The sequence below is a fragment of the Rhinoderma darwinii genome, chromosome 10 (assembly GCF_050947455.1).
Source record: "Rhinoderma darwinii isolate aRhiDar2 chromosome 10, aRhiDar2.hap1, whole genome shotgun sequence".
Taxonomy (NCBI): Eukaryota; Metazoa; Chordata; class Amphibia; order Anura; family Rhinodermatidae; genus Rhinoderma; species Rhinoderma darwinii.
The window spans coordinates 70544724-70570715 of record NC_134696.1 but is presented as its reverse complement, the minus strand read 5'-3'; the positions used below and the strand labels follow the sequence as shown (position 1 = coordinate 70570715).

Sequence of the window (25992 nt, the reverse complement as noted above, 5' to 3'; positions counted from 1 at the left end):
AAAGTTTGTCCTGGAATGGCCACGTCCTCAAGGCCTAAGGGCCATACAGCGGTTCCTGGGTTTCGCCAATTTCTACTGGCAGTTTATTCCGAACTTTTCTTCTCTGACGGCCCCCATCTCTACCCTTACCAAGAAGGGTGTGAACGCCAAGGTGTGGACTCCAGAGGCAGAGTCCGCATTCATTTGCCTCAAGAAAGCCTTCACTTCAGCTTCGATCCTCCATCATCCTGACGTATCTCGGCAGTTCTTACTGGAAGTGGACGCTTCCTCTGTTGGTGCAGGTGCACTTCTGTTCCAGAGGAGCTCCAAAGGAAAGGCAGTTGTATGTGGCTACTACTCAAGACTGTTTTCCTCTGCTGAGCGCAATTACTCCATTGGAGATCGGGAGCTACTGGCTATCAAATTGGCTCTGGAGGAGTGGAGACATCTTCTAGAAGGTGCAGCTCACCCCATCCTGATCTTCACCGACCACAAGAACCTCACTTACCTTCAGTCCGCTCAAAGACTGAATCCTCGTCAAGCCAGGTGGTCACTGTTCTTCACCTGTTTCCAATTTCTGCTCCACTACCGTCCCGCTGACAAGAATGTGAGGGCCGATGCCCTGTCCAGATCATTTGAGACGGAAGACACGGTGGAGTCCCTTCAGACGATCATAGACCCATCCTGCGTTGTCACCGCCAATCCTCTGCAGATTAGAGACATCCCTCCAGGGAGAACTTTTGTTTGGTTGGCAGACAGGAGAAGAATTCTCCGCTGGGGACACAGTTCTAAACTAGCTGGGCACGCCGGTGTCCGTAAAACCCAGGACCTGAATGCTCGTCACTTCTGGTGGCCCACGCTGCCTAAGGATGTTCTTGACTTTGTCTCTGCTTGCACGGTCTGTGCCTCTAGTAAAGTGACTCACTCCAAGCCTGCCGGCCTGCTTCAACCTCTGCCTGTACCCAGTGCCCCCTGGCAGCACATCGCAATGGACTTCGTCACAGACCTTCCACCCTCAGCAGGATGCAACACCATCTGGGTGGTGGTGGACCGGTTCTCTAAGATGGCACATTTTATTCCGCTGACCGGTCTACCCTCTGCTCCCCGACTGGCGAGTCTCTTCATTCAGCACATATTTCGCTTGCATGGCTTGCCTCTTCACATTGTGTCCGACCGGGGGTTTTAGTTTACTTCTAAGTACTGGAGAGCCCTCTGTAAACTCCTGGATGTGAGATTGGACTTTTCCTCTGCCTATCACCCCCAGTCCAATGGGCAAGTTGAGAGGATCAACCAGATCATGGAAAATTATCTCCGCCACTTCATCTCTTCTCAACACGATAACTGGGTACAGCTTCTTCCATGGGCTGAGTTTTCATATAATAACCACACAAGTGAGTCCACCACTTCCACTCCGTTTCACATCGTGTACAGTCAACATCCCAGAGTCCCTCTTCCTGTATCAACTTCATCTCAGGCACCCGCTGCTGACTCTGCATATGGGGACTTCCTGCAAATCTGGCAACAGACCCGGTCCTCTATTTTGCTGGCGGTAGATCGCATGAAGCGTAAGGCGGATACTAGGAGAAGAGTGCCGCCTCAGTATCTTCCGGGGACTAAAGTCTGGCTGTCCTCTCGGAACATTCGCTTGAGGGTGCCTTCATACAAGTTCGCTCCCAGGTTCCTTGGTCCTTTCGAGATCCTGCAACAAATTAACCCTGTCTCCTATAAGCTGCGGCTGCCTCCTACCCTCAGAATCCCTAACTCCTTCCATGTGTCCCTCCTGAAACCAGTGGTCCTGAACCGCTACAGCAAGACTTCTAGTTCTACAGTTGCTCCCAGCGGTCCTTCTGATGTATTCGAGGTAAAGGAGATCCTTGACCGCAAGAGGGTAGGAGGAAGGACTTTCTATTTGGTGGACTGGAGAGGGTTTGGTCCTGAGGAGAGGTCCTGGGAGCCAGAAGAGAACCTCAGCGCCCCTACTCTTATTAAAAAGTTCCTCTCTCACTCTGGCCCCAAGAAGAGGGGGCGTAAGAGGGGGGATACTGTAGCGTCCATGGCCGCGGGCCGTCGGGTTCACTCACCTCCCGACGCCCGCAGCCATGGATCTGTGAGCGCTGGCCTCCGTCTCCCTCCTAGGAGGTGCCAGCGCTCACTTCCGCTCCGTTCGGCTGGGTCCCGTAGGGTGCGCGCGCACGCTCGCGCCCGGCCTTATAGGGCCAGAGCGCGCAATTAGGAAATTGTCATCACCATCAACTGCCACGATTTCCTGGTCTATATGAAGGCCCCTGGCCTTCTAATCCTTGCCTGAGCGTTGTTAGTCTTTCCCAGTCTGTATCGCAAATGGTCCCTTAGTGTCTCCCGTACCAGCTGTTACCCGTGCCCTGTTACCGTTCCTGTATTCCGTATTGTTCCTGTGCCTACCTGCGTTCAAGTGTCTTCTGCCACATCAAGTGCCATCTGCCACGTCAAGTGCCATCTGCCACGTTAAGTGTCTTCTGCCACGTCAAGTGCCATCTGCCACGTCAAGTGTCTTCTGCCACGCCAAGTGCCATCTGCCACGTCAAGTGCCATCTGCCACTTCAAGTACCATCTGCCACGTCAAGTGTCTACCGCTTCATCGGATACTGCCCGCCACGTCTGGCGCCACTTGCCGCACCTGCCTCCATCCGTGCCTAAGCCACAGCCACCGCCCGGACTATTTCAGGTACCCAAGCATTACTGTCTGCCATTTACTTCCGCTTAGACTGTGACCTGGTTAGCTGCCTCCCCGCCACGGCGGAGCGGCCTAGTGTGTCCACAAACCCTGTGTCCGTGACACTAAGGGACTGGAAGCGGATGGTTACTCTAGTGGTACACCTAAAGGGGAATACAAATATGGGAGATGATAATATTACTAATGAGCATTCATTTTGGAATTATAAAGGGATATATAAATTAGGAAAGATCCTTAAAGAAGGAGGACTAAAACTGTTTCATGAGCTAACTAGGGAATATGGACTTGAGGAGAAAGATAGATTATGGTTTTTACAGCTCAGACATGCACTTAAATGGAGGGAAATGACTGAGGAGTGGGAGGAGAACCCATTTGTAACCTTGATGTTGGGAATAGAGGAAAGTGGTAGGAAAGGCAGACTCTCAGGGATATATAAAGTAATGAGTGATAAAAAATCAAACTATTCTAATCCCTGTTCAGGTGAGATGGATACAAAATACAAAATATGGGGAAGATAGAAGAGCTCCAATGGAAGAGAATACTTGGAAATATTCCAAAACTATCTCATGGAGCACTCTTCATTGTTAATATGGCACATTATTCCCCATATAGGTTGGCTGAAATGTAAAAGTTTAAGTTTCGGAAAGAAAACTGTCCTAAGTGTGCAGGGGACGAGACAGAATTAATCCATATGTTGTGGTCATGTCCCCAAATAAAGAGATTCTGGGAGGATATCCTTAAAGAAATTGTAGAGAGCTATGGGGCTTAAATCCCCTGGGATCCTGTTATTTATGCATTGGGTTATGATGGACTTAAGGGAACAAGGGATATTAAGGAAGAAGTCCTATTGAAACTGTTATATTAGGCACCATTAAGACCATTATGTTAAATGCATCAAGCAGGATCCACCTATGGGAAATAGCTGGAGGAAATATGTGAGGAGGATGCTACAATACAAGAAAATCTACTACCTAGCAAACAGTAGGAAGGTAGAGTTTGAGGAGTTGTGGGGAAGTTGGTAGGCAATAGGAGGTTGGATGTATTCATTTATGGAGGGGAGGAAAGAGATGGGTATTTATTTTATTTTTTTGGGGGATGGGATAATAAAAAAAAAGGTTGCAATATGGTAAGATATGCAAAGACGCTTCATACGACAGCAGCCAATCACTATACATCACTGAGGGACCAATCAGACCTGTCCCTCGTCGGCAATTGCTATGATTGGTCTGTCTGTCGCGTCTGACCAATCATAGAACACTGGTGGCCATTTTACATAATGATCCCGCTCTGCACCCGCATTGCAATTGCTGAGAGGGAGCAGAGCAGTTGTGTTCTAGAGAGCTGTGTGTTACAGATCTGCATTTATCTAATACTACTACCCCCATCCTCCATTTACCACCTGATCACCCCCCTTAGTGATCACTTTTTTGTGCTGTCATTTTTGTTGCCGCAGTTGATCAGTAGTTGAATAAGTTCGCTGATCACTGTTCAAAACCCTTGCTACCGGCATTTTTTGGCTATTTATAATATATAATATAACTTTTCTTTGTGTTATGATCAGTGACTTCAAAAAAATATATATAGGAGTTTAGTTAGGTAGGTTTTGCAAGTGACGCAAATTTGTCTTCTGCACCCCCTGGCTTATCAGTGACATTGCTATAACTGATCACCTAATACAAGCCTTGCCCGAGCTTTTTTCTGAGCACTTGGTTTTTTCTTTTGTTCTAAAAAATATATAAAAAAACTACAAAAAAATGTATAAAATATAAAACTTAAAAAAATATATACAGGAGTTTAGTTAGGTAGGTTTTGCAAGTAACGCAAACTCGTCTTCTGTACCCCCTGGCAGATCAGTGACATCGCTATAACTGATCGCTATAACTGATCGCCTAATACTAATACTGCGATAATGCACAGTGCCCTCCCCAAGGTGAGCCCAGCTTTGACTGCCTATTTAAAGCTCTGGGTTTTTTCCGAGTAAATTAAAAAAACATAAAACTCAAAAATATATATATAGGAGTTTAGTTAGGTAGGTTTTGCTAGTGACGCATACTTCCTAGCTCATTACAATCCCTGATCTATAATGTAGGTGCCAAGTATTTTTTTTATGTCCCTGTGGCTGATTAGTGACATCACCATCGCTGATTTATAAGTCAGACCTTGCTCTTCATTTTAGTAGTACTACTAAATAAAATAAAAAAAGTTTTTGCTGGTTACACGTTCTACATACTACACGTGTTGAAGCATAACATTCACACAACATACCTATCTGATAAAGAGCATAATGGCCCATATAGTATTTATGGCTGAGGAGGCATATGCCATTATTGCTTCGTACAGCGAGTCTGAAAGTGACATAGAAACCCTCTTCTACCTCTCCTCTTCCTCCTCATCAAGTGAGGATGAGGAACCACTAAGACGTCGCCCCAGATGTCTGCTACACCAGCCCCTGAGAGCAGTGACCCCATGTGGACCCTAATCCCCGAAAACGATGAGCCCCAGGTCCCTGGGTTTACGGGCACCCCAGGGATTCAATTTGAAATTGCAGGGTTACGGGAATTTTTTTTTAAAGTTTATTTCACAGACGAATGTATTGACTTAATGGTGAACCAAACGAACCTATATGCCCAACAGTTTATCGCCCAGAATGCCTCATCTATTTATGCCAAGCCCAACAGGTGGACCCCTGTAGACACCATGGAAATGAGGAAGTTCTGGGGTATTGTGCTCAGTATGGGGCTTCTGGAAAAGCCATCCATTAGAATATACTGGAGCACAGATATACTGTACCACACCCTCAGGTACCACATGGCGTTTTTAGATAATTCTCAGATTTTTGCATTACTGCGATAATGCACAGTGCCCTCCCCAAGGTGACCCCAGCTTTGACTGCCTATTTAAAGCTAGACCCCTATTAGACCATTTCAGTGCCAAATTTGCCCAGGTATACACCCCCGTGAAGAGCCTTGCTGTTGATGAGTCCCTAGTGCATTTTAAAGGGAGGCTTTTATTCCGCCAGTACCTGCCGAATAAGAGGGCAAGGTATGGCGTGAAGATGTACAAGTTGTGCGAAAGTACATCAGGGTACACCTACAAATTTAAAATATATGAAGGGAAGGACATCACTATTCATAACCCAGAATGCTCCCCCTTCATGGGAGTTAACGGCAAGATAGTGTGGGATTCGGTACATCCACTGCTGGACAAGGACTATCACCTCTACTTGGATAGTTACTATAACAGCGTACTACTTTTCAAGAGCCTCGCTTCCAGAAGTACAGTGGCATGCGGCACAATTTGCAAGAACCAGAGAAGCCTCCATAGGTCGCTGCTCAGGCAAAAGCTCAGAAGAGGTGAGAGTAAGGCACAATGCAGCGACAACCTTTTGTGTGTCAAGTATAAGGACAAGTGGGATGTCCATATATCGACAACAATACATGGCCATGGCCGCACCCCCGTCCCCGTACGAGGTACCAGTACAGACACCCTCAAACCCAATTGCACTCTTGACTACAAAAAAAAAAGTAGGAGGGGTTCATCTCTCAAGTGCTGCAGCCATACAATGCCATGCGCAAATCAAGGGTATGGTAAAAGAAGCTTGCCGTGCACATCATTCAAATAGCATTGTATAATGCTTACATGCTATTCAGATATTCCGGCCAGCGGGGAACTTTCCTGGAATTTCAAGAGTTGGTAATAAAGTCCTTTATATTTGGAGATCAGGAAGGGGGGGCAGTACTTCTGGAAGGGAGTCCGCAAACATTGTGCCAGGGCAACATTTCCCTATTGAAGTTCCCCAAACTGCCAAGAAGGGAAAGAGCCAAAAACGTTGCAAGGTATGCTTTAAAAGCAGCATAAGAAAAGATACCAACTATCAGTGCGACACGTGCCCGAGATGCCAGGACTGTGCATGAAGGAGTGTTTTAAAATATACCACACGTCACTGAAATTCTGATCATGTTGTTGAACCGCCTTTTATATTTACATTGATGTACTTAGAAGAGCTAGAGTAATGCTAGAGTAACACAGCTGTACATATATCAGTCCTGCATCCCTCTGGCTTTTCAGTGACGTTGTCATGACTAATTTATAATCCAGCACTTTCTCCCCAAAATTTTACCCAGACTTTCCAATAACATTTCTTCTTAGCCCTGCCGTGTGCCTAGGCCGTACCCAGAAGGACCAGCTGAACACAGTTGCACATATTTTAGTCCTGTACTCCTGTGGCTGATCAGTGACTTTCATTCAAACTTTATCCAAACTATCAAGATTTTAAACTTTATCCAAAATGTATGCAAACTTGTACAAAGTTATATAAACTTTTCAATATAAATTGTATACAAATTTCTATACTAAAAACCATTCCAGCAAAATCTAAGCTCCAAAAGCTAACTGGTGCTCCTTCTATTCTGAGCCCCGTTGTGTGCCCAGGCAGTGGATAATGGCCACATGTGGGGTATTGCCGTACCCAGGAGAACCTGTGTAAAATTTTATGGTGGGAGTGTCTCTGATAACACAAGCTGGGCACAACATATAGGACACTGAAATGGCATAAAATTCTGAAAAACTCATGTGGGGTCAAAATGCTCACAACACCCCTAGATAAATTCCTTGAGGGGTGTAGTTTCCAAAATGTGGTCCCTTCTTGGGGGTTTCCACTGTACTGGTAACTCAGGGGCTCTGAAAACACAACATGACACTTGAAAAATATTCCAGCAGAATCTTAGTTCAAAAGACAAATGGTGCTTCTTCCCTTCTGAGCCCCGTCGTGTGCCCAGGCAGTGGATAATTGCCACATGTGGGGTATTGCTGTACTCAGTGGTCTTATGTAATAGAACAGACACAATATCAGATGGGGAGCACTTGGGCAATAGTGACCACAATATGGTAAGTTTTAATATAATTTGCAATAAAACAATACGAAGCGGAGCAACAAAAACCTGGAATTTTAGGAAAGTAAAATTAGATCGACTGAGGGAAACACTTATTGACTGGGATCATCTAATGGTAAAGGGATACTGGAATATGCAGTCCAGTTCTGGGCTCCAGTTCATAGAAAGGATGCCCTGGAGTTGGAAAAAATACAAAGAAGAGCAACGAAGCTAATAAGGGGCATGTAGAATTTAAGTTATGAGGAAAGATTGAAAGAATTAAACCTATTTAGCCTTGAAAAAAGACGACTAAGGGGGGACATGATTAACTTATATAAATATATTAATGGCACATACAAAAAATATGGTGAAATCCTGTTCCTTGTAAAACCCCCTCAAAAAACAAGGGGGCACTCCCTCCGTCTGGAGAAAAAAAGGTTCAAGCTGCAGAGGCGACAAGGCTTCTTTACAGTGAGAACTGTGAATTTATGGAATAGCCTACCGCAGGAGCTGGTCACAGCAGGGACAGTAGATGGCTTTAAAAAAGGGTTAGATAATTTCCTAGAACAAAAAAATATTAGCTCCTATGTGTAGAAATTTTTCCTTCCCTTTTCCCTTCCCTTGGTTGAACTTGATGGACATGTGTCTTTTTTCAGCCGTACTAACTATGTAATACTATGTAATACTATGTAATACTGAAGCTAAATGGGGAGTTTTTAAAGATATGTTACATGAATCGTGTAGTAAGTTTATACCCATTGGTAACAAAATGGCTAGGAATAATAGGAGACCAATATGGATGAATAGGGAATTACTGAATATAATAAGACAAAAACAAAAAGCATTCAAAACATTGAAGGCTGAGGGCACAGCAAAAGCATTCCAGACTTACAAAGATCTCAATAGAAAATGTAAAAATTAAATCAAGTTAGAAAAGTTATCTACAAAAAAACAAATCGCTAACGACATTAAAATGAATCCCAATTTTTTTAATAAGTATATTAATGCCAAAAAGAACAAAATCTGATAATATTGGCCCTCTTAACCCCTTAATGACCGGGCCTGTTTGGACCTTAATGACCAAGCCAGATTTGTTAAATCTGGTATGTGTGACTTTATCAGAGAATAACTCAGCGAAACTTTTGAATATCCAAGTAATTCTGACATTGTTTTTTCATCACATGTACTTTATTTTAGTGGTAAAAGTAGACTGATACGATTTATGGAAATTAATAAAAAAATAGAAAAAATGAAGAAATTTTGTAAAAATTATCATTTTTCCCTATTTTTAACGGCAATATGTCACATATGTACATACATACAGTACATTTTTTTTTAATTAAATATATATTTCCATCGCTTTACTCTATTTTGGCAGCACTTTTGAAAAAAAAAATATTTTTTTTTGAGCAATTTAGAAGACTTACAAGTTTAGTAATAATTTTATACATTTTGAAGTACATTTGGTTTTCCTGCACCAAGCCAGGTTTTCGGAGGCTCATAGGTGTCAGAATTGTGGAAACCCCCACAAGTGACCCCATTTTGCAAACTACACCCCTTTTTTGCTTGAAAATGTTTTAGGCTCACTGTATATTTGGAGAGGTTTTGAACTACCAGAACGATAGAAACTCCCCATAAACGACCCCATTTAGAAAACTAGACCCCTTAAGGTATTTATCTAGGGGTGTACTGAGTATTTTGACCCCACAGTTTTTTGCTAAATTTAATGCATAGCAGGTGAAAAAAAATAAAAAATCACTTTTTCCATAAAAGTATCACTTTGAAGACTGATTTCTGTGTAAAGCGACCATAAGAATGAAGAAACACACCCCAAAATCTATCACCTTGTTTCTCCTGTTTTCAAAAATGCCCACATTGTGACCCTAATGCATTGCCTGAAACACGGCAGGGCCCCAAAGGAAGGGAACACCCGGAGACTTTCAGGTCTCATATTTTGCTTGAAAATGTTTTAGGCCCCACTGTATATTTGGAGAGGTTTTGAACTACCAGAACGATAGAAACTCCCCATAAACGACCCCATTTAGAAAACTATACCCCTTAAGGTATTTATCTAGGTGTGTACTGAGTATTTTGACCCCACAGTTTTTTGCTAAATTTAATGCATAGCAGGTGAAAAAAAAAACAAAACACTTTTTCCATAAAAGTATCACTTTGAAGACCGATTTTTGTGTAAAGCGACCATAAGAATGAAGAAACACACCACAAAATCTATCACCCTGTTTCTCCTGTTTTCAAAAATGCCCCCATTGTGACTCTAATGCATTGCCTGGACACACAGCAGGGGCTTGAAAGGAAGGGAGCACCCGGAGGCTTTCAGGACTCCTATTTTGCTTGAAAATGTTTTAGGCCCCACTGTATATTTGGAGAGGTTTTGAACTACCAGAACGATAGAAACTCCCCATAAACGACCCCATTTAGAAAACTAGACCCCTTAAGGTATTTATCTAGGGTTGTAGTGAGTATTTTGACCCCACAGTTTTTTGCTAAATTTAATGCATAGCAGGTGAAAAAAAATAAAAAATCACTTTTTTCATAAAAGTATCACTTTGAAGACCGATTTCTGTGTAAAGCGACCATAAGAATGAAGAAACACATGCCAAAATCTATCACCCTGTTTCTCCTGTTTTCAAAAATGCCCCCATTGTGACCCTAATGTGTTGCCTGGACACACAGCAGGGCCCGAAAGAAAGGGAGCACCCGGAGGCTTTCAGGACTCCTATTTTGCTTGAAAATGTTTTAGGCCCCAATGTGCATTTGGAGAGGTTTTGAACTACCAGAACGATAGAAACACCCTATAAACGACCCCATTTAGAAAACTAGACCCCTTAAGGTATTTATCTAGGGGTATAGTAAGTATTTTGGCCCCACAGTTTTTTGCTAAATTTAATGCATAGCAGGTGAAAAAAAATTAAACTTCACTTTTTTCATAAAAGTATCACTTTGAAGACCGATTACTTTGTAAAGCGAACATGAAAATGAAGAAACACACCCCAAAATCAACCACCCGGTTTCTCCTGTTTTCAAAAATACTCTCATAGTTGCCCCAATCTGCTTATTAGACGTGTAGCTGGGCCAAAAAGAGAGGGAGCACCCTTTGGCTTTCAGGGCACAATTGAATAAATTCTAGGCACAATATCATGCATTTAGAGGCATTGAGCTGCCTGAACAAAAAAAAAACACACGCAGAAATGACCCCATTTTAAAAACTAAACCCCTAAAGGTATTCATCTAGTGGTGTAGTGGGCATGCGGACCAAAATTTTTTTAAAGGAGTAAATAATGGGTATCATTTCAGACACTATGGGTATATAATGTTTTCTTCAAACTCTTATTACGTTTCCACATGAAATAGAAGAGACGTGGTAGAAGGTTATTTTGTTAGAAATATGCCACATTAATAAATTTGTGCGGCATACAGAAGAGAAGTGAAGCCGTGTATTCATAATGGATATATGTTGCTATAGACGTATTTGCCTGTACTTATGACTATGTCTTGCTGAAGAAGCAGTTGGTGCCATTATGATGTCATTGTGGACAGAATTCTGTCCTAATATAAAATCAGTCAGAGAGGAAAAAATAAACTGTACTGGAGTGACGGGCAATATCTTCAAACAAACGGAGGAAAATGTATCCAACTATGTTGCAAACTCGAGTCTGTTCACTAGTTAGAAGAACACCTGCAGGGCTGTCATGACAAGGTTTTTTTTTTCAGTGACTGGTTGTACAACGTCTCTTTAGCTCCATCAATCCTTATGAGGGACGAATGTGCCAAGTGACGCGGTACACCATAACAGGCCCCTGCCCGGCAAGGTAGGAACCGCTATGTGCACAAAACAACCAATCACCTACAGAATATATAAAGGGACAGTGTCCAAAACCATCTATAGGAACAGTAAAGGATCACCAATCCCCAAAATTATGTCAGTATTTCCAGAAGAACCGTAACAAAGCCCATGGTGTATTGATAAGGAACAGCTCGATTATTAGAGATCCTCAAAAAAAAAAATATCATGCCCGTATCACGGTACAGAATTAGGAATGTAACAGCCGTATGTGGCAGGAAGTAGTCATAAGAAAAAGGAAATACATCCCCAATGTATTCTTGTAACCATTGCTAAAATGCACGACTTCCACTAATTCAGGGGTGGCACGGGCCGCAGGTGTTGGATTTATCTACTAATAAATGCAATGCCCACATTTATTTTTTATTTCAAGAACACTTGTGGGGTCCATGTTCTGAATAGACAGATGTGGACTCATGCACAATAAACAGTATTCATTTGTGAGTGATCAAGTCCTGGATTTAATTGTCCAAGAAATGTATAAAAAAATCATAAAGGGGAAATTTAGTTTTACAGTCTGAAATAAATACTTTACTACCTCCCCGTGAGAATCCCTCCCTCCCTTGGAAAGCTCAGAAACGAAAAATAAAATATGAATAAATGAAATTGACTCCCTAAAAAGAATCCCCCCACCCCACCCTTTTTGGTGTTCCCTAAATTATAGATAAAATTAATAATTAGAAACGGTGTGGTAAGTCTCAAAACAGGGGTAGTTGCACAGGCCTGGATTTGAAGGGCACATGGGGCAGTAAAACCGTGTATCCCTCCTCCTTCCGTGTTTACTGCACACCCGGCATCTCCTTTGGGGGTATTCCTTACTCTCAGTGGCAGGGACGGGGTGAAGGAAGTGGCGCTCAGTGAGCCTTTTGACATTCTCTGACTCAAAGGAGTCTCCAGGTGCGGGGGAGTCAAAGAGGAGGTGCTCTATAATTTTCTCCTGATACTGGAGGAAACTGAGCGTTCCCTGGGTCTTGTACAGCACATAGCTGTTGTAAGTGGCCATCTGGATAAGGTAGATCGCTACCTTTTTATACCAGGCCCTAGTTTTGCGCTTGACCAGGTATGGTTGTAGGACCTGGTCAGATAGATCGACTCCCCCCATGAACTTGTTATAGTCCACCACGCAGACCGGTTTCCTCTTATCAGAGGTAGCGCCCCTCTCTCTCACTGCCACAGTGGTGTCCTCGTGCACGGTGGAGAGCATGTACACGTCCCTTTTGTCACTCCATTTTATTGCGAGCAACTGGTCACTGGTGAATGAGAGTCGCCTGGACACCAGCTGTTGAGGGAAGCCGACTCAATTTTTTCATATCGTCCCACAGGCCCCTGTATTAGCAGCATGGAGGGACTTATACAGGGGGACACTGGTGTAATAATTGTCGGTGTACACATGGTACCCTTTCTGTAGGAATGGCACCATGAGTTCCCAGACAATTTTCCCACTAATGCCAATATCCTCTGGGCATCCTGGGGGATTAAGGTGGCGGTCCCTGCCCTCATAAATGAAAAAGGCACAGGTGTAGCCCGTTGTGCTCTCGCAAACCTTATAGAGTTTCACTCCGTATAGGGCTCTTTTGGAGGGGATATATTGGCGAAACGATAGACGGCCCTTGAAGGCCATAAGGGACTCGTCTACCGCTATTTTTTGTCCAGGGGTGTACAAATTCAGAAAAGACTCAGATAGGAGGGAGATGAGGGGTCTCAACTTGTTGAGGCGATCATGGCCTGGGTCACTTCTTGGGGGGATTTGGGAGTTGTCCGAGAACTGCATGAAGCGCATTAGCGTCTCATAGCGCGTTCGGGTCATGACAGCAGCAAATACAGGGGTGCTATGGATAGCGCTAGTAGCCCAGTAAGAGCGGATAGAAGGTTTTTTTACTATCCCCATATTTAGGGTAATTCCCCAAAAACTTTTCATTTCACAGACGGTTGTGGGGATCCATCCTCTGGAATAGTAAGAACTGGGATTTTGGGTGACAAATTGCCTGGCGTATAAATTCCTCTGCTGGAAGATTAGTTCCAGGACCTGATCGCCTATAAACAAATTAAAAAAATTATAGGGGGTAAAATTTGTGACATCAGAGTTGATGCCTGGAGTCGCTGTAAACGGCGGAATTTGGGGGGAGAAAGAAACTGCAGGATCCCACATTGCGGGAGGGACTGCAGTACTAGGCCCGGCTCCTGACGCTTCACCGGTGACCGCTGCGTCCACCACCATAGGGCTGGGGGGTCCAGTGGCAGAAGCAGAACTTGTGTCGCTTTCTGAGCCCAGTTCTGCTTCTGACGCAGTGTCTGTATCACTGCCGGAACCGCTAGAGCATAGCATGGCGTATGCCTGCTCTGCAGAGAACATTCTGCGGCTTCTGCGGTTCATTATTTTATAACACTAAACTAACAAGTAAATGGTTTTTTTTTGTATTTTAAATTTTTTTTTGTATTTTTTATTTATTTATATAATATAGACACAACACTAACGTAAAAAAAATAAAAAAAATACGGTAAAACCGCAGTTAGTTACAGCAATTAAAACTAATTCAGCGGAAAAAAAAAAGAATTACGGAGATAATAAGTAATTACCGGTAATCTGGCGTGATTACGGGTAATCTGGCGTGATTATGGACAATATCGGAACACTGGCGAGTAAGTATCTGGTGTATTTTACAGTATAATACAGCACAAGATTTCTATAGTATTTCTCTCTCTCCTCTCACAGATCAACTACAGTGAGAGGAGGGAGGGAAAGAGCACAAATCTTGTGCTGTATTGTATAAATATGGGACTATGGTCACTGTGATAGGTATATCACAGTGACCATCTGATCAGGGACCAATTATCAGGGTCCCTGATCAGTTTCTATGTACAGGCAGAATAGCTGCCTTAGACTCACAGCGCATGCGTGCGCCATTTTCTTTTTTTTCCTGGCAGTTAGGGACGGGGGGTGCACGGGGGGGACGGAGGACACGATCGGAGGCAGCAGGGGGCCTAAGCAGCAGTTTTTTTATCTCCTCTCACCAAACATACATGGTGAGAGGAGATAAAATCATAATTAGCATCGGCACATTTATTGTAACGGCGGTCGCCGGTATTCGTTGAATACCGGCGATCACCAGTAAAGGGACCGCAAACAGCGGTCCCCAGTCACTGCTCCAAGCCCTCAGCTACCTCCGGCAGCTGAGAGCAGGGAGCTAAACCTACCCCCGGCGGCGCTATTTTATTCCGATGCCGCGACGTAAAAAGTCTATGGCATCGGAATAAAGCCCGTTAGTGACCGACGTAGAAAGATGATGGGCCGGTCACTAACGGGTTAAAGATAATCATGGGAATATAATTGTAGAGAACCACAGGAGGGCTGTGATATTAAACACATACTTTTCCTCTGTGTTCACTGATGAGCTGTCAGTACCAGATATTCAGGGGGACAGTGATAAGTATATGTGTGGTCAATACAGAGAACTAGCACATCATCTGTTCCTTCCAAGGGCTCTACAAAGGACAAGGGGACATTCATTGCGTGTGGAAGAAAGATGTTTCAGACATCAATAAAGAAAAGGGTTCTTTACAGTTAGAGTAGTCATACTACGGAACGCCCTACCCCAAAAGAAAGTGATGGCAGATACTATGTCAGCTTTTAAAAAAAGGCTAGATACCTATTTATTTACAAATGGCGTTGAGAGTTATAATTAATCAAGCAATGAATGACGGGTAATTTATTGAGAAAGGTTGAACTTGATGGACCTGTATCTTTTTTCAACCTATGTAACTATGAGTAAGAGAGTGATGCTTTGGATCTAACTGCGCATTTAAGGACCTTGCTTTATGCATTGGGGGTAAAGTAATGTCGGAGTAGAAAGGGGCCTTACCAAACTGTTCCCACAAAGTTGGAAGCATATAATTGTACAAAATGTGTTGGTATGCTGAAGCATTAACATTCCCTTCACTGGAACTAAGGGGCCTAGTCCAACCCCTGAAAATAACCCCATAGCATTATCCCTCCTCCCCCAAAATTTACAGCTGGCACAATGCAGTCAGGCAGGTAAAGTTCTCCTGGCATCCGCCAAACCCATTAGGCTATGTTCACACAGGGTAAAAGCACACAGCCTATCCGTCCTGTGTGCCGCAGGGAATTCCGGACAAAAAAACCGCACCAAATGGTGGTGCAGTTTTCCAGGCGAAATGTCTGCTGTGGAATACTGCACACAAAAAAAAAAAAAATGGATACTTATCATGGTGTGAACATACCCTTAGGCTAGCAGATAGAGAAGAGAAAATCTCTCCACAGAACACATTTCCAGTGCTCCAGAGTCCAGTGGTGGCAAGCTTTATGCCTCTCCAGCCGACGCTTGGCATTGTGCTTAGTGGTGTAAGGCTTGCAAGCAGCGGCTCAGTCATGGAAACCACTTGCCATGAAGCTCTCGGCGCACAGTTTTTGTGTTGATGTTAATGCCAGAGGAGGTTTGTACCTGTGCAGTTATTAAGACAACAGAGTGTTGGGCGACTTTTATGCACTAGGCGACCGTGCTCTATAAATTGATGTGGTCTGCCACTTCGTGGCTGAGTTGCTTTGGCTCCTAGACATTTGCACTTCGCAATAATACCAATCACAGTTGATTGTGGACTATCTAACGCAGTTTTTCCCATTGAAATCAATGGGCATATGTTTGGAAGCATTCTGCTTCTGATGTTACGGCCGTTTTTCTGCCCTGCATTCCCTGTTGCCAATCAGTGGCCCATAGCTGCTGATTTCGGCAATTGACCCCTTAGATGCGGCGGTCGATTGTGATCGCCATATTTAAGGAGTTTAGAGCAGATCGGCAGCCCACAAATTTTAATTTTCACTATGCACAATCCGCTGTGCATTAATCCCTTCAAGCACCATTACTTAATAGCATGTCATGGTGCGGGTGATGTATGGAGTGGCTCATGCGCTGAGCCTGTGCCAAACGGACAGGAACAGCGATTGCCCTGCTACAGGAGCCTGTAAAAATGACAATATACTGCAATACATTAATATTGCAGTGTATTGTTCCAGCTATCTAATTATCACTGGTTCAAGTACCCTAAGAGGACTAATAAAATGTGTAAAAAAAAAAACGTAAATAAAGTTATTATTAGCGAAAAAAATAAAATAAATATTTAAAGTCCAAAAAACAAACCTTTTCCCCTTTTCTCTCTAAAGTAATGTAAAAAATGAAAAATATACATAAAATTGGCATCGCTGCGTCCGTAAAAGTCTGAACTATTACAATATACCATTAATTAACTCACATGGGGAACGTCATAAAAAATAAAGCATTTAAAACGCAAAAATTGCTGTTTTTTGGTCACCATAGCTCTAATAAAAAATTCATAAAAAGTGCTCAAAAAGTTGTATGTACCAAAAAATGGCACCTATAGAAACTTCAGATCGTCCTGCAAAAAATAAGCCCTCACACCTCTCAATCGACCAAAAATTTAAAAAAACGTATGCCTCTCGGAATGTGGTGAAACAAAAATGTTTTAAAAAAAATATATAAATTTGGTATCACCGTAATTGTATTGAGTCACAGAAAAAAATTTAAGTTGTCGTTTTTACCGCACAGTGAAAGCAAAAAAACAAAACACAAAAAAGAATTTAAAAATCTCAGTTTTTTCCAATTTCTGCGTGCAAAGAATTTTATTTTCAGTTTCCCATTAGATTTCATGGGACTTTAAATGGTGTCAATAGGGACTACAACTCCTCCCGCAATAAAAATAAGCCCTCACACCACTCTATTGATGAAAAAATAAAAAAGTTACCGCTCTTGGAAAGCGGGGAGGGAAAAATGAAAAAGCAAAAAATGAATCAGTACAGAAAGGGTTAATTAATTTCTAATAAAAAAAACATTTATGACCACAATTTTTAGCCAATGCTACATCTTATTGAAAAAAAAAAATTGTTCTTATTTTCACTTACCAATTCTAATAAAAACTATGAAACACCTGTGGGGTCAAAACCCATAGATGAATTTTTTGAGGGGTTTTGTTTTTTTTCACTCATAAATATTGAATTTATCGACCAAATTTTTTACTAACATGAAGTACAACATTTCACGAGAAAACAATCTCAGAATCACTTGGATAGGTAAAAGCATTCCGGAGTTATTACTACATAAAGTGACACGTCAGATGTCATGGCCAAAACAGGCTCAGTCCTGAAGGGAGATGTACTTTTGTTCATATAGTATATATGTGTAGAGGGAGGATAATCGCAGTGTATTGTGGGATGGCTGCCCAAGGTCATGTGATGCTTGTGCTTTTACTAACTCCAGTGCATCCTTTCTATGAACTAGTGGCAGAAGTGAACTACGTATTCTAGATGATGATGCACTAATGTTTTTTTTAAAGTGCTAAGATAATACCCCTGACTTGCGACTCTATGCCTTTTTTAACCAATTAATGACCACCCATACTCCTTTTCAGGTTGGACATTCAGGGTACTTCTGTCATAGCTGGGCTCCTGCTCTATGGGCCGGGATCAAAGTTACCTCCGACACTGGCCAGTTAACCCCTTACAATAGTGACCGTAGCATCTAAGTGGTCTCAAAGGGGGCTCCGTCACCCCATCAGCACCCCGGCAACACGATAACGGGGTGCCGATGGTTTCCATGGCAGGAAGGGGCCTAACAAAGGCCCCCAGTTATTCGAACAGTGTATGCCTATTAGTCCCTGCCAGAGAATGGAAACTAGATTAATAAAGTTAAAAATAAAGAAATGAAAAAGTAAAACAAAAAACAAACACCCAAATAAAATAGGTAAACATTATTGGTATCTCCACGTATTTTAACGACCCCATTATAAAACAATTATGTTATTTAACCCGCATGGTACATGCGGTAAAAAAAAAATAATGCCAGAATTGCTGTTTTCTGTTCATTGTGCCTTCCAAAAAACACAATAAAGCGATCAGAAAGTTGTATGTACTCCAAAATGGTACAAATAAAAACTACGAGTCGTCCTGCAAAAGATAAGCCCTGCTAGACACAGCGCCAACATGCGCCAACATCATCACCACTCCTCCATCAGAGTGCAGTGGAGGGGGTGGGGAGGTTCTCAGACTTTAGAAGAAGCTTTCCATAGTAAAGTCTGAGACTTCAGTGGCCATCTTGGAGAGCAGAAAATGTGGGACCGGAGCGCAGCAGCAGCAGGTAAGTTGACCATATATTTCCAATGAAGGGTTGCTTTAAGGCTAGAGCTCCACTGTACACAATTATCGCAATTTACAATCAGTTTGAATAATCCCTTTTTGTAGAAAGCCTTCCGGAAAATAAGTGGATCTCAGGGTGTACTACTGCAAGGGAAAATGGTAGCAGGCGCTCTATTACTTGCAGGGCTACTACAGAGAAAATAAAGCCTTAGTGCAGTTGCACACGACAGTGTGCCACTCAGGCCTTTTTTTACGGCCTTAGAGAGGCACCCGACAGTTTTCACAGACCAATTCACTTTAGCAGGTGAGGTTCATGAAAACAGCCCCGACTTTCCGATCCTTGGAAAGATAGGACGTGTCCTATCTTTCCATGGATCACGGACAGGATCCGGCCGGCACACACTGTCGTGTGCATGAGGCATTAGTTGGTACCTATTCAAATCAATAAGCTGTCCGCGTAAAGCACAGACGTGGTAGATCAAAAGAGAGAGATAGAGAGCGAGATATATAGAGAGAGATAAAGAGAGAGAGATAAACCCTTTGTACGTCCTCTAGCTACTTAATGGAGGTTGCGAATAAGGATCTCCCCTCTATTAACTTAAAATACCCTAGGATATTTGAACAATATTTTCTAAGCCAAAGCTCAACTCTCCACAAGACACATCTACATTATACTTAATTTATATTTTCTCAGTCCAATCATCAAATAAATTATTCAAATACACTCCAAGCTTACACAGTTTAACATGGAAATGTTTTCTCTGTAAGCCGTCTACACGCCAATAATAATTATATTAAACAGAGCAAATCTATATTCTCACCAATGATCCGAAGGTGTGGTTTATCTTTAAAGGAGGCCTGATAAACACCAAGAATTTCTTTCTTCAGACCCTCCAGGAAAGCTGCTCTGTTAGGGACATCATTAGGTACTTTAGAACTCAGGCAGTGATCAAGATTTTTCACAAACATTGGATCACAATCTAACATTCCCAAAATGGGATGCAAATAAAAAATAAGGGCAAAAAAGAGAAAAGTCCAAAAAGCCATGCTCCAGCAGGGATGGTATAAGGCAGAATGATGGCTGCGCACGCAGTGAATGACCTCACAGTAGTCTGATGTATTCTAGATTCTATATGCATCTTAAAGGAACAGTAACACCAAAGTTACAAAGAATAACCAATAGTAGGTACCCCCCTGGCAAAACTATGGAATCCCCACAATTGGTGGATGTTCATCTAGCTTTTTAACATTGTTGCAAATACACAAATTGCAGATATGACACACAACAATGTTTAATAGCTGAGCATTCTAGCTCCATGAAACCTACCTGAAGCAAATAAAATGAAATTATTTTCATCAATGGCATTTTTTTTTTAAAGCTCAAGTAGAAGAAAAAAATTATGCAATCACTCAATGTTGAAGAAAAAAATATGGAATCCTTTTGTATATACAATATTTTTATTGTATAGCAAACTGAATAATACCCCAAAATATACTAGTGGTCCTAGTGACTAGATAACAAGCCCAGAAAAAGAAACAAGTCACGACCAAATAATTGAAAAAATATATAAACAGTCTTTATTGAAGTTAATTTAGACACAGAGACAACATACAAACAATTAAATATATTAAAATACCAGGAACCCTCGAACAGGGATGGAATCAGAACAAAAAAGCAGAGCGACCCCCAGATAGTAAAATATGGTCACAATCAACTCCCAAGTGTAGCTAAAGTGCACATATATAAACTATTTAAGGAAGTGCTAGGCATAATACATTTGCACAGATGGACACGTATGCATAGTGTGAATAGTCAGCAATATAGAATGCAGTCCTAAGTACATATAGCACACTGAGCAATGTACCTACACCTACATGATATGAGATGAGTGGGAGATCCGGACCAGGACGGGTCAAGCAGAGGTCCCCCGTCCTGGTCCGGATCTCCCACTCATATCATAGTATTCAAAACAGCATTTAGAAAGTTTCTTAACCCTTTAAACGTTTCACAGGAATTAAAGCAACGTAGAGGTGAAATTTTCAAATTCCATATTTTGTTGCAGAAATTCATTTTTAATCTATTTTTTTTGTAACACAGAAGTTTTTACCAGAGAAACGCAACTCAATATTTATTGCCCAGATTCTGCAGTTTTTAGAAATATCCCACATGTGGCCCTAGTGCGGTAATGGACTGAAGCACCGGCCTCGGAAGCAAAGGAGCACCTTGTGGAATTTGGGCCTCCTTTTTATTAGAAAATATTTTAGACACCATGTCAGGTTTCAAGGGCTCTTTCGGTGCCAAAACAGTGGAAATCCACCAAAAGTGACCCCATTTGGGAAACTACACCCCTTGAGGAAATTATCTAGGGGTATAGTGAGCATTTTGACCCCGCAGGTTTTTTGCAGAAATTATTGGAAGTAGGCCGAGAAAATGAAAATCGTCATTCTTTCAAAGATAATGTAGGTTTAGCTAATTTTTTCTAATTTCCACGAGGACTAAAGGAGAAAAAGCACCACAACATTTGTAAAGCAATTTCTCCCGAGTAAAACAATACCCCACATGTGGTTATAAACGGATGTTTGGACACACGGCGGAGCTTAGAAGGGAAAGAGCGCTATTTGGCTATTGGAGCTCAAATTTAGCAGGAATGGTTTGCGGAGGCCATGTCGCATTTGCAAAGCCCCTGAGGGACCAAAACAGTGAAAACGCCAAAAAAGTGACTCCATTGAGAAAACTACACCCCTTGAGGAATCCATCTAGGGGTGTAGTGAGCATTTTGCCCCCACAGGTGTTTCACAGATTTTATTAGAATTGGGCAGTGAAAATAAGACGTAGCTTTAGCTCCAAATTTTTAATTTTCTCAACAAATAAAGGAAAAAAAGAACCCCAACATTTGTAAAGCAACTTCTCTGGAGTACGGCAATACCCCACACGTGGTCATAAAATGCTGTGTGGGCACACGGCAGGGCTCAGAAGGGAAGGAGCGCCATTTGCTTTTGGTGTACAGATTTTGCTTCATTTGGTTTCTGGTCGCTATGTTGCATTTGCAAAGTCCCTGTGGGACCAAAACAGTGGATCTCCCCCAGAAGTGACCCCATTTTGGAAACAACACCCTCAAGGTATTCACCTAGGGGTGTAGTGAGCATGTTAACCCCACAGGTGTTTTGCAGAAATTCGTGTGCACACGATGTGGGAGAATGAAAATGGGAATTTTTCCTTAGATACGCCAATATGTGGTGCCCAGCTTGTGCCACCATAACAAGACAGCTTTCAATTATTATGCGATGTTTCCCTGTTTTAGAATCACACTACATGTGGCCCTAATCTTTTGCCTGGACATTCAACAGGGCTCAGGAGTGAAAGAGTACCGTGTAAAATTGAGGCCTAATTTGGCGACATATAAAGTATTGGTTCATAATTGCAGAGGCTTTGATGTGAAATAATAAAAGAAACCCCTGAGAAAATTTTGAAAACTGCACCCCTCAAGGCATTTATTAAGAGGTGTTGTGAGCATTTTCACCCCACGTGTCTTTTCCATAAATGATTGCGCTGCGGAAGGTACAAATTAAAATGTTTCCCTAGATATGCCAATTCAGTGTCAAATATGTCGTGCCCAGCTTGTGCCACTTTTTTTTATATACAGCGTTCACCGTACATTATAAACTACATGTTACCTTTATTCTGCGGGTCAGTACGATTCCGGCGATACCAAATTTATAGAACTTTTTTATAACTTTTTGCACAATAAAATTACTTTTGGAAAGAGAATGTATTTTTTCTGTCGCCAAGTTGTGAGAGCCATAACTTTTGCATTTTTTTCGTCGATGGAGCTGTGTGAGGGCTTGTTTTTTGAGAGACGAGGTATAGATTTTTTAGGTACCATTTTTGGATACATGCGACTTTTTGATCACTTTTTATTTCAATTTTTGGAAGACAGTGACCAAAAAAACAGTAATTATGGCAGTGTTTTTGAGGTTTTTTTTTACGGCGTTCACTGCGCTGGATAAATAACATAATATTTTTATAGTTCAGGTCGTTACGGTCGCTGCAAAACCAAATACGTATGGCTTTATTATTTTTTTCTATAATAAATGACTTGATAAGTGAAAAAGGGCGATTGTGTTTTGTGTTATTATTTGAAACTTTTATTGTATGTTTTACAACTTTTATTTTTACTTTTTTTACACTTTTTTTTACACTTTTCTTTAGTCCCACTAGGGGACTTGAATGTCCAACTGTTTGTTTGATGTTCTAATACATTGCACTACCTATGTAGTGCAATGTATTGGAACTGTCAGTTGTTCACTGACAGCAAGCCGATCAGGCTCCGCCTCTGGGCGGGGCCTAATCAGTTTACGTAATGGCAGACAGGAGTCCATTGTTAGGGCAAGGCTGCCGATTTTCTTCAAACCTCTAGGATGCAGGGATCACAATGGATCGCTGCATCAAAGGGGTTAATGCCAGGAATCGGAGCTAGCTGATGACGCCGGCTCAGCTTCTGAGCCGAAACCTGAGCCGGCGCCATCTTGCCGATGGTACCGGAAGCCTCCTGGGCCCCGCCGACGACGGGGCATAGGAGGATTCCATTACTGGCGGACCGGGAGGTAAGCATTAGCCCTCCGATCGCCTTTGCAGCCACTGGCAACCCAGCGATCACGTTGCTGGGGTGCCGGTGGCTATAAACTCCTCACATGCTGCGATCTCTATTGAACGCAGCATGTGAGGGGTTAATCGGTCGGATCGAGGCTAGCTCCAGTCCTGCCCGATACCTCAGGGTGCCAGCTGTAACATACAGCTGTCACCCGGCGGTGATGTCACTGGCTCAGCTCCTGAGCCAGCTTCATCTCCATGACGTACAGTAACGTGAAAATGCGGTAAGACACCAGTTTTCTTGACGTTACTGTACGTGATCCGGCGGGAAGGGGTTAATGCCCAAGTGGGCGTGTTTTTACTTTAGACCAAGTGGGCGTTGTACAGAGGAGTGTATGACGCTGGCCAATCAGGGTCATGCACTCCTCTCCATTCATTTAGTCAGCGCATAGGGATCCTTTTAAATCGCTATGTGCTGTCTTATACTAACACATTAACGATACTGAAGTGTTTAGACAGTGAATAGACATTCCACGGGATGTCTATTCACAATCTCTGCACTTTGTTACGCTTCCACTGCTGTAACTACCATAGAAACAGTAACGAAGTGCAGAGATTGTGAATAGACATCCCATGGAATGTCTATTCACTGTCTAAACACTTCAGTATTGTTAATGTGTTAGTATAAGACAGCACATAAGGATCTAGCAGGATCCCTATGCGCTGAGTAAATGAATGGAGAGGAGTGCATGACGCTGATTGGTCACTGATTGGTCAGCGTCATACACTCCTCTCTACAACGCCCACTTGGTCTAAAGTAAAAACACACCCACTTGGGCTTTAAGCAACTCATTAGCATAAATCTAAAACTAATAATAAAGTGGTGAAAACAGATAGTTTTTTTTAATAAAAAGCACTGCTGTCACCTATATTATAGCGCTGATCTACTTATGTAGGAGACAGGGCACTTATAATGTGGTGACAGAGCCTCTTTAAGATGTTACACAAAGATAATTAGTACATGAGGTGATACATCATTAAGATAAGCTGGGCCCATAAAACTGAGGTTATACTAAGTCATTTGTAAATTGCCTGACGAAGGGGTCTCTGTGCTCTGAAAGCTTGCATATAGAACTTATCATACCTACTACACTTTTTTCTTTTTTGACACAAAAGTATTTAAGATTGCATTTAGTAATAACTTTGGAATGCTTTTACCTATCAAAGCTATTCTGAGACTGTTTTCTGGTGACATATTGTACTATATGTTAGTGAAAAAATTTGGTTGATAAATGTTATCTTTTTTGGTAAAAAACACCAAAATTTCGCGAAAATTTGCAAAAATTAGCATTTTTCTAAATTCAAATGTATCTGCTTGTGAGACAGATAGTTATACCACACAAAATAGTTACTAGTTAACATTTCTAATATATCTAGTTTATGTAGGCATCATTTTTTGAACATCCTTTTATTTTTCTAGGACGTTAGAAGGTTTATAAGCTTAGCAGCAATTTCTCACATTTTCAAGAAAATTACAAAAGCCTGTTTTTTTAGGGAACAGTTCAGATCTGAAGTAGCTTTGAGGGCCTTATATATTAGGAACTCCTACAAATCACCCCATTTTAAAAACTTCACCCCTTAAAGTATTCAAACAGCATTTACAAAGTTTCTTAACCCTTTATGCGTTTCACAGGAATTGAAGCAAAGTGGAAGGGAAATTTGCATTTACTTATTTTTTTTTGCAGAAATTCAGTTTTAATCCATTTTTCTATAATACTGAAGGTTTTTTTTTTTTTACCAGAGAAACACAAATTAATATTTATTGCCCTGATTCTGCAGTTTTTAGAAATATCCCACATGTGGCCCTAGTGTGCTAATGGCATGAAACAAAGGCCCCAGAAGCAAAGGAGCACCTAGTGGATTTTAGGGCCTTCCTTTTTTTAAATTATATTTGAGGCACCATGTCAGGTTAGAAGAGGTCTTGTGGTGCCGAAACAAAGGAAACACCCCAAAAAAGACCCCATTTTGGAAACCACACCCCTTGAGGAATTCATCTAGTGGTTTAGTGAGAATTTTGACCACACAGGAGTTTCATAGATTTCATTAGAATTGGGCAGTGGAAATGAAAAATTACATTATTTTCCAATAAGATGTAGTTTTACCTCAGAATTTGTAATTTTTTTCACAAATAAATGCGGAAAAGCACCCCAACATTTGTTAAGCAACTTCTCCAGAGTATGGAAATACCCAACATGTGGTCAGAAACTGCTGTTTGGGCAAGCGGCAGGACTCAGAAGGGAAGGCACGCCATTTAGCTTTTGGAGTGCAGATTTTTCAGGATTGATTCATATCGCATTTGTAAAGTTCCTAAGGTACCAGTACAGTGGAAACCCCCCAAAAGTGACTGATTTGGGAAACAACAACCCTAGGGAAATTCATCTAGGGGTGAAGTGAGCATTTTGACCCCTCAGGTGTTTCATAGATTTCATTAGAGTTCGGCAGTGAAAATTAAAAATTACATTCTTTTCCACAAAGATGTAGCTTTAGGTCAAATTGTTTCATTTTCTCATCAAAATAAAAGAGAAAAAGCACCCCAAAATTTGTAAAGCAATTTCTCTAGAGTACGGAAATACCCCATATGTGGTAATAAACTACTGTATGAATACACATCAGGGCTCAGAACGGAAGGAGCACCATTTGGCTTTTGGAGAATAGATTTTGCTGGATTAGTTTTTCTGCAACATGTAGCTTTTGCAAAGCCCCTTAGGTACCAGTACAGCGGAAACTACCACAAAGTGACTCCATTTGGCAAAC

General features: G+C 41.9%; 1 protein-coding gene across 1 annotated transcript in view; it reads right to left on the bottom strand.

The window, feature by feature from the left end:
- IZUMO3 (IZUMO family member 3) overlaps positions 1 to 19643 on the bottom strand; it is a 91108-nt gene extending 71465 nt beyond the window's left edge. The window contains exon 1 of the mRNA XM_075840820.1: positions 19409 to 19643. Within this exon, the coding sequence (XP_075696935.1) occupies positions 19409 to 19634 (226 nt within the window). The 5' untranslated portion in view covers positions 19635 to 19643. The remainder of the gene's footprint in view (positions 1 to 19408) is intronic.
- Between the last annotated feature and the right edge of the window lie 6349 nt (positions 19644 to 25992).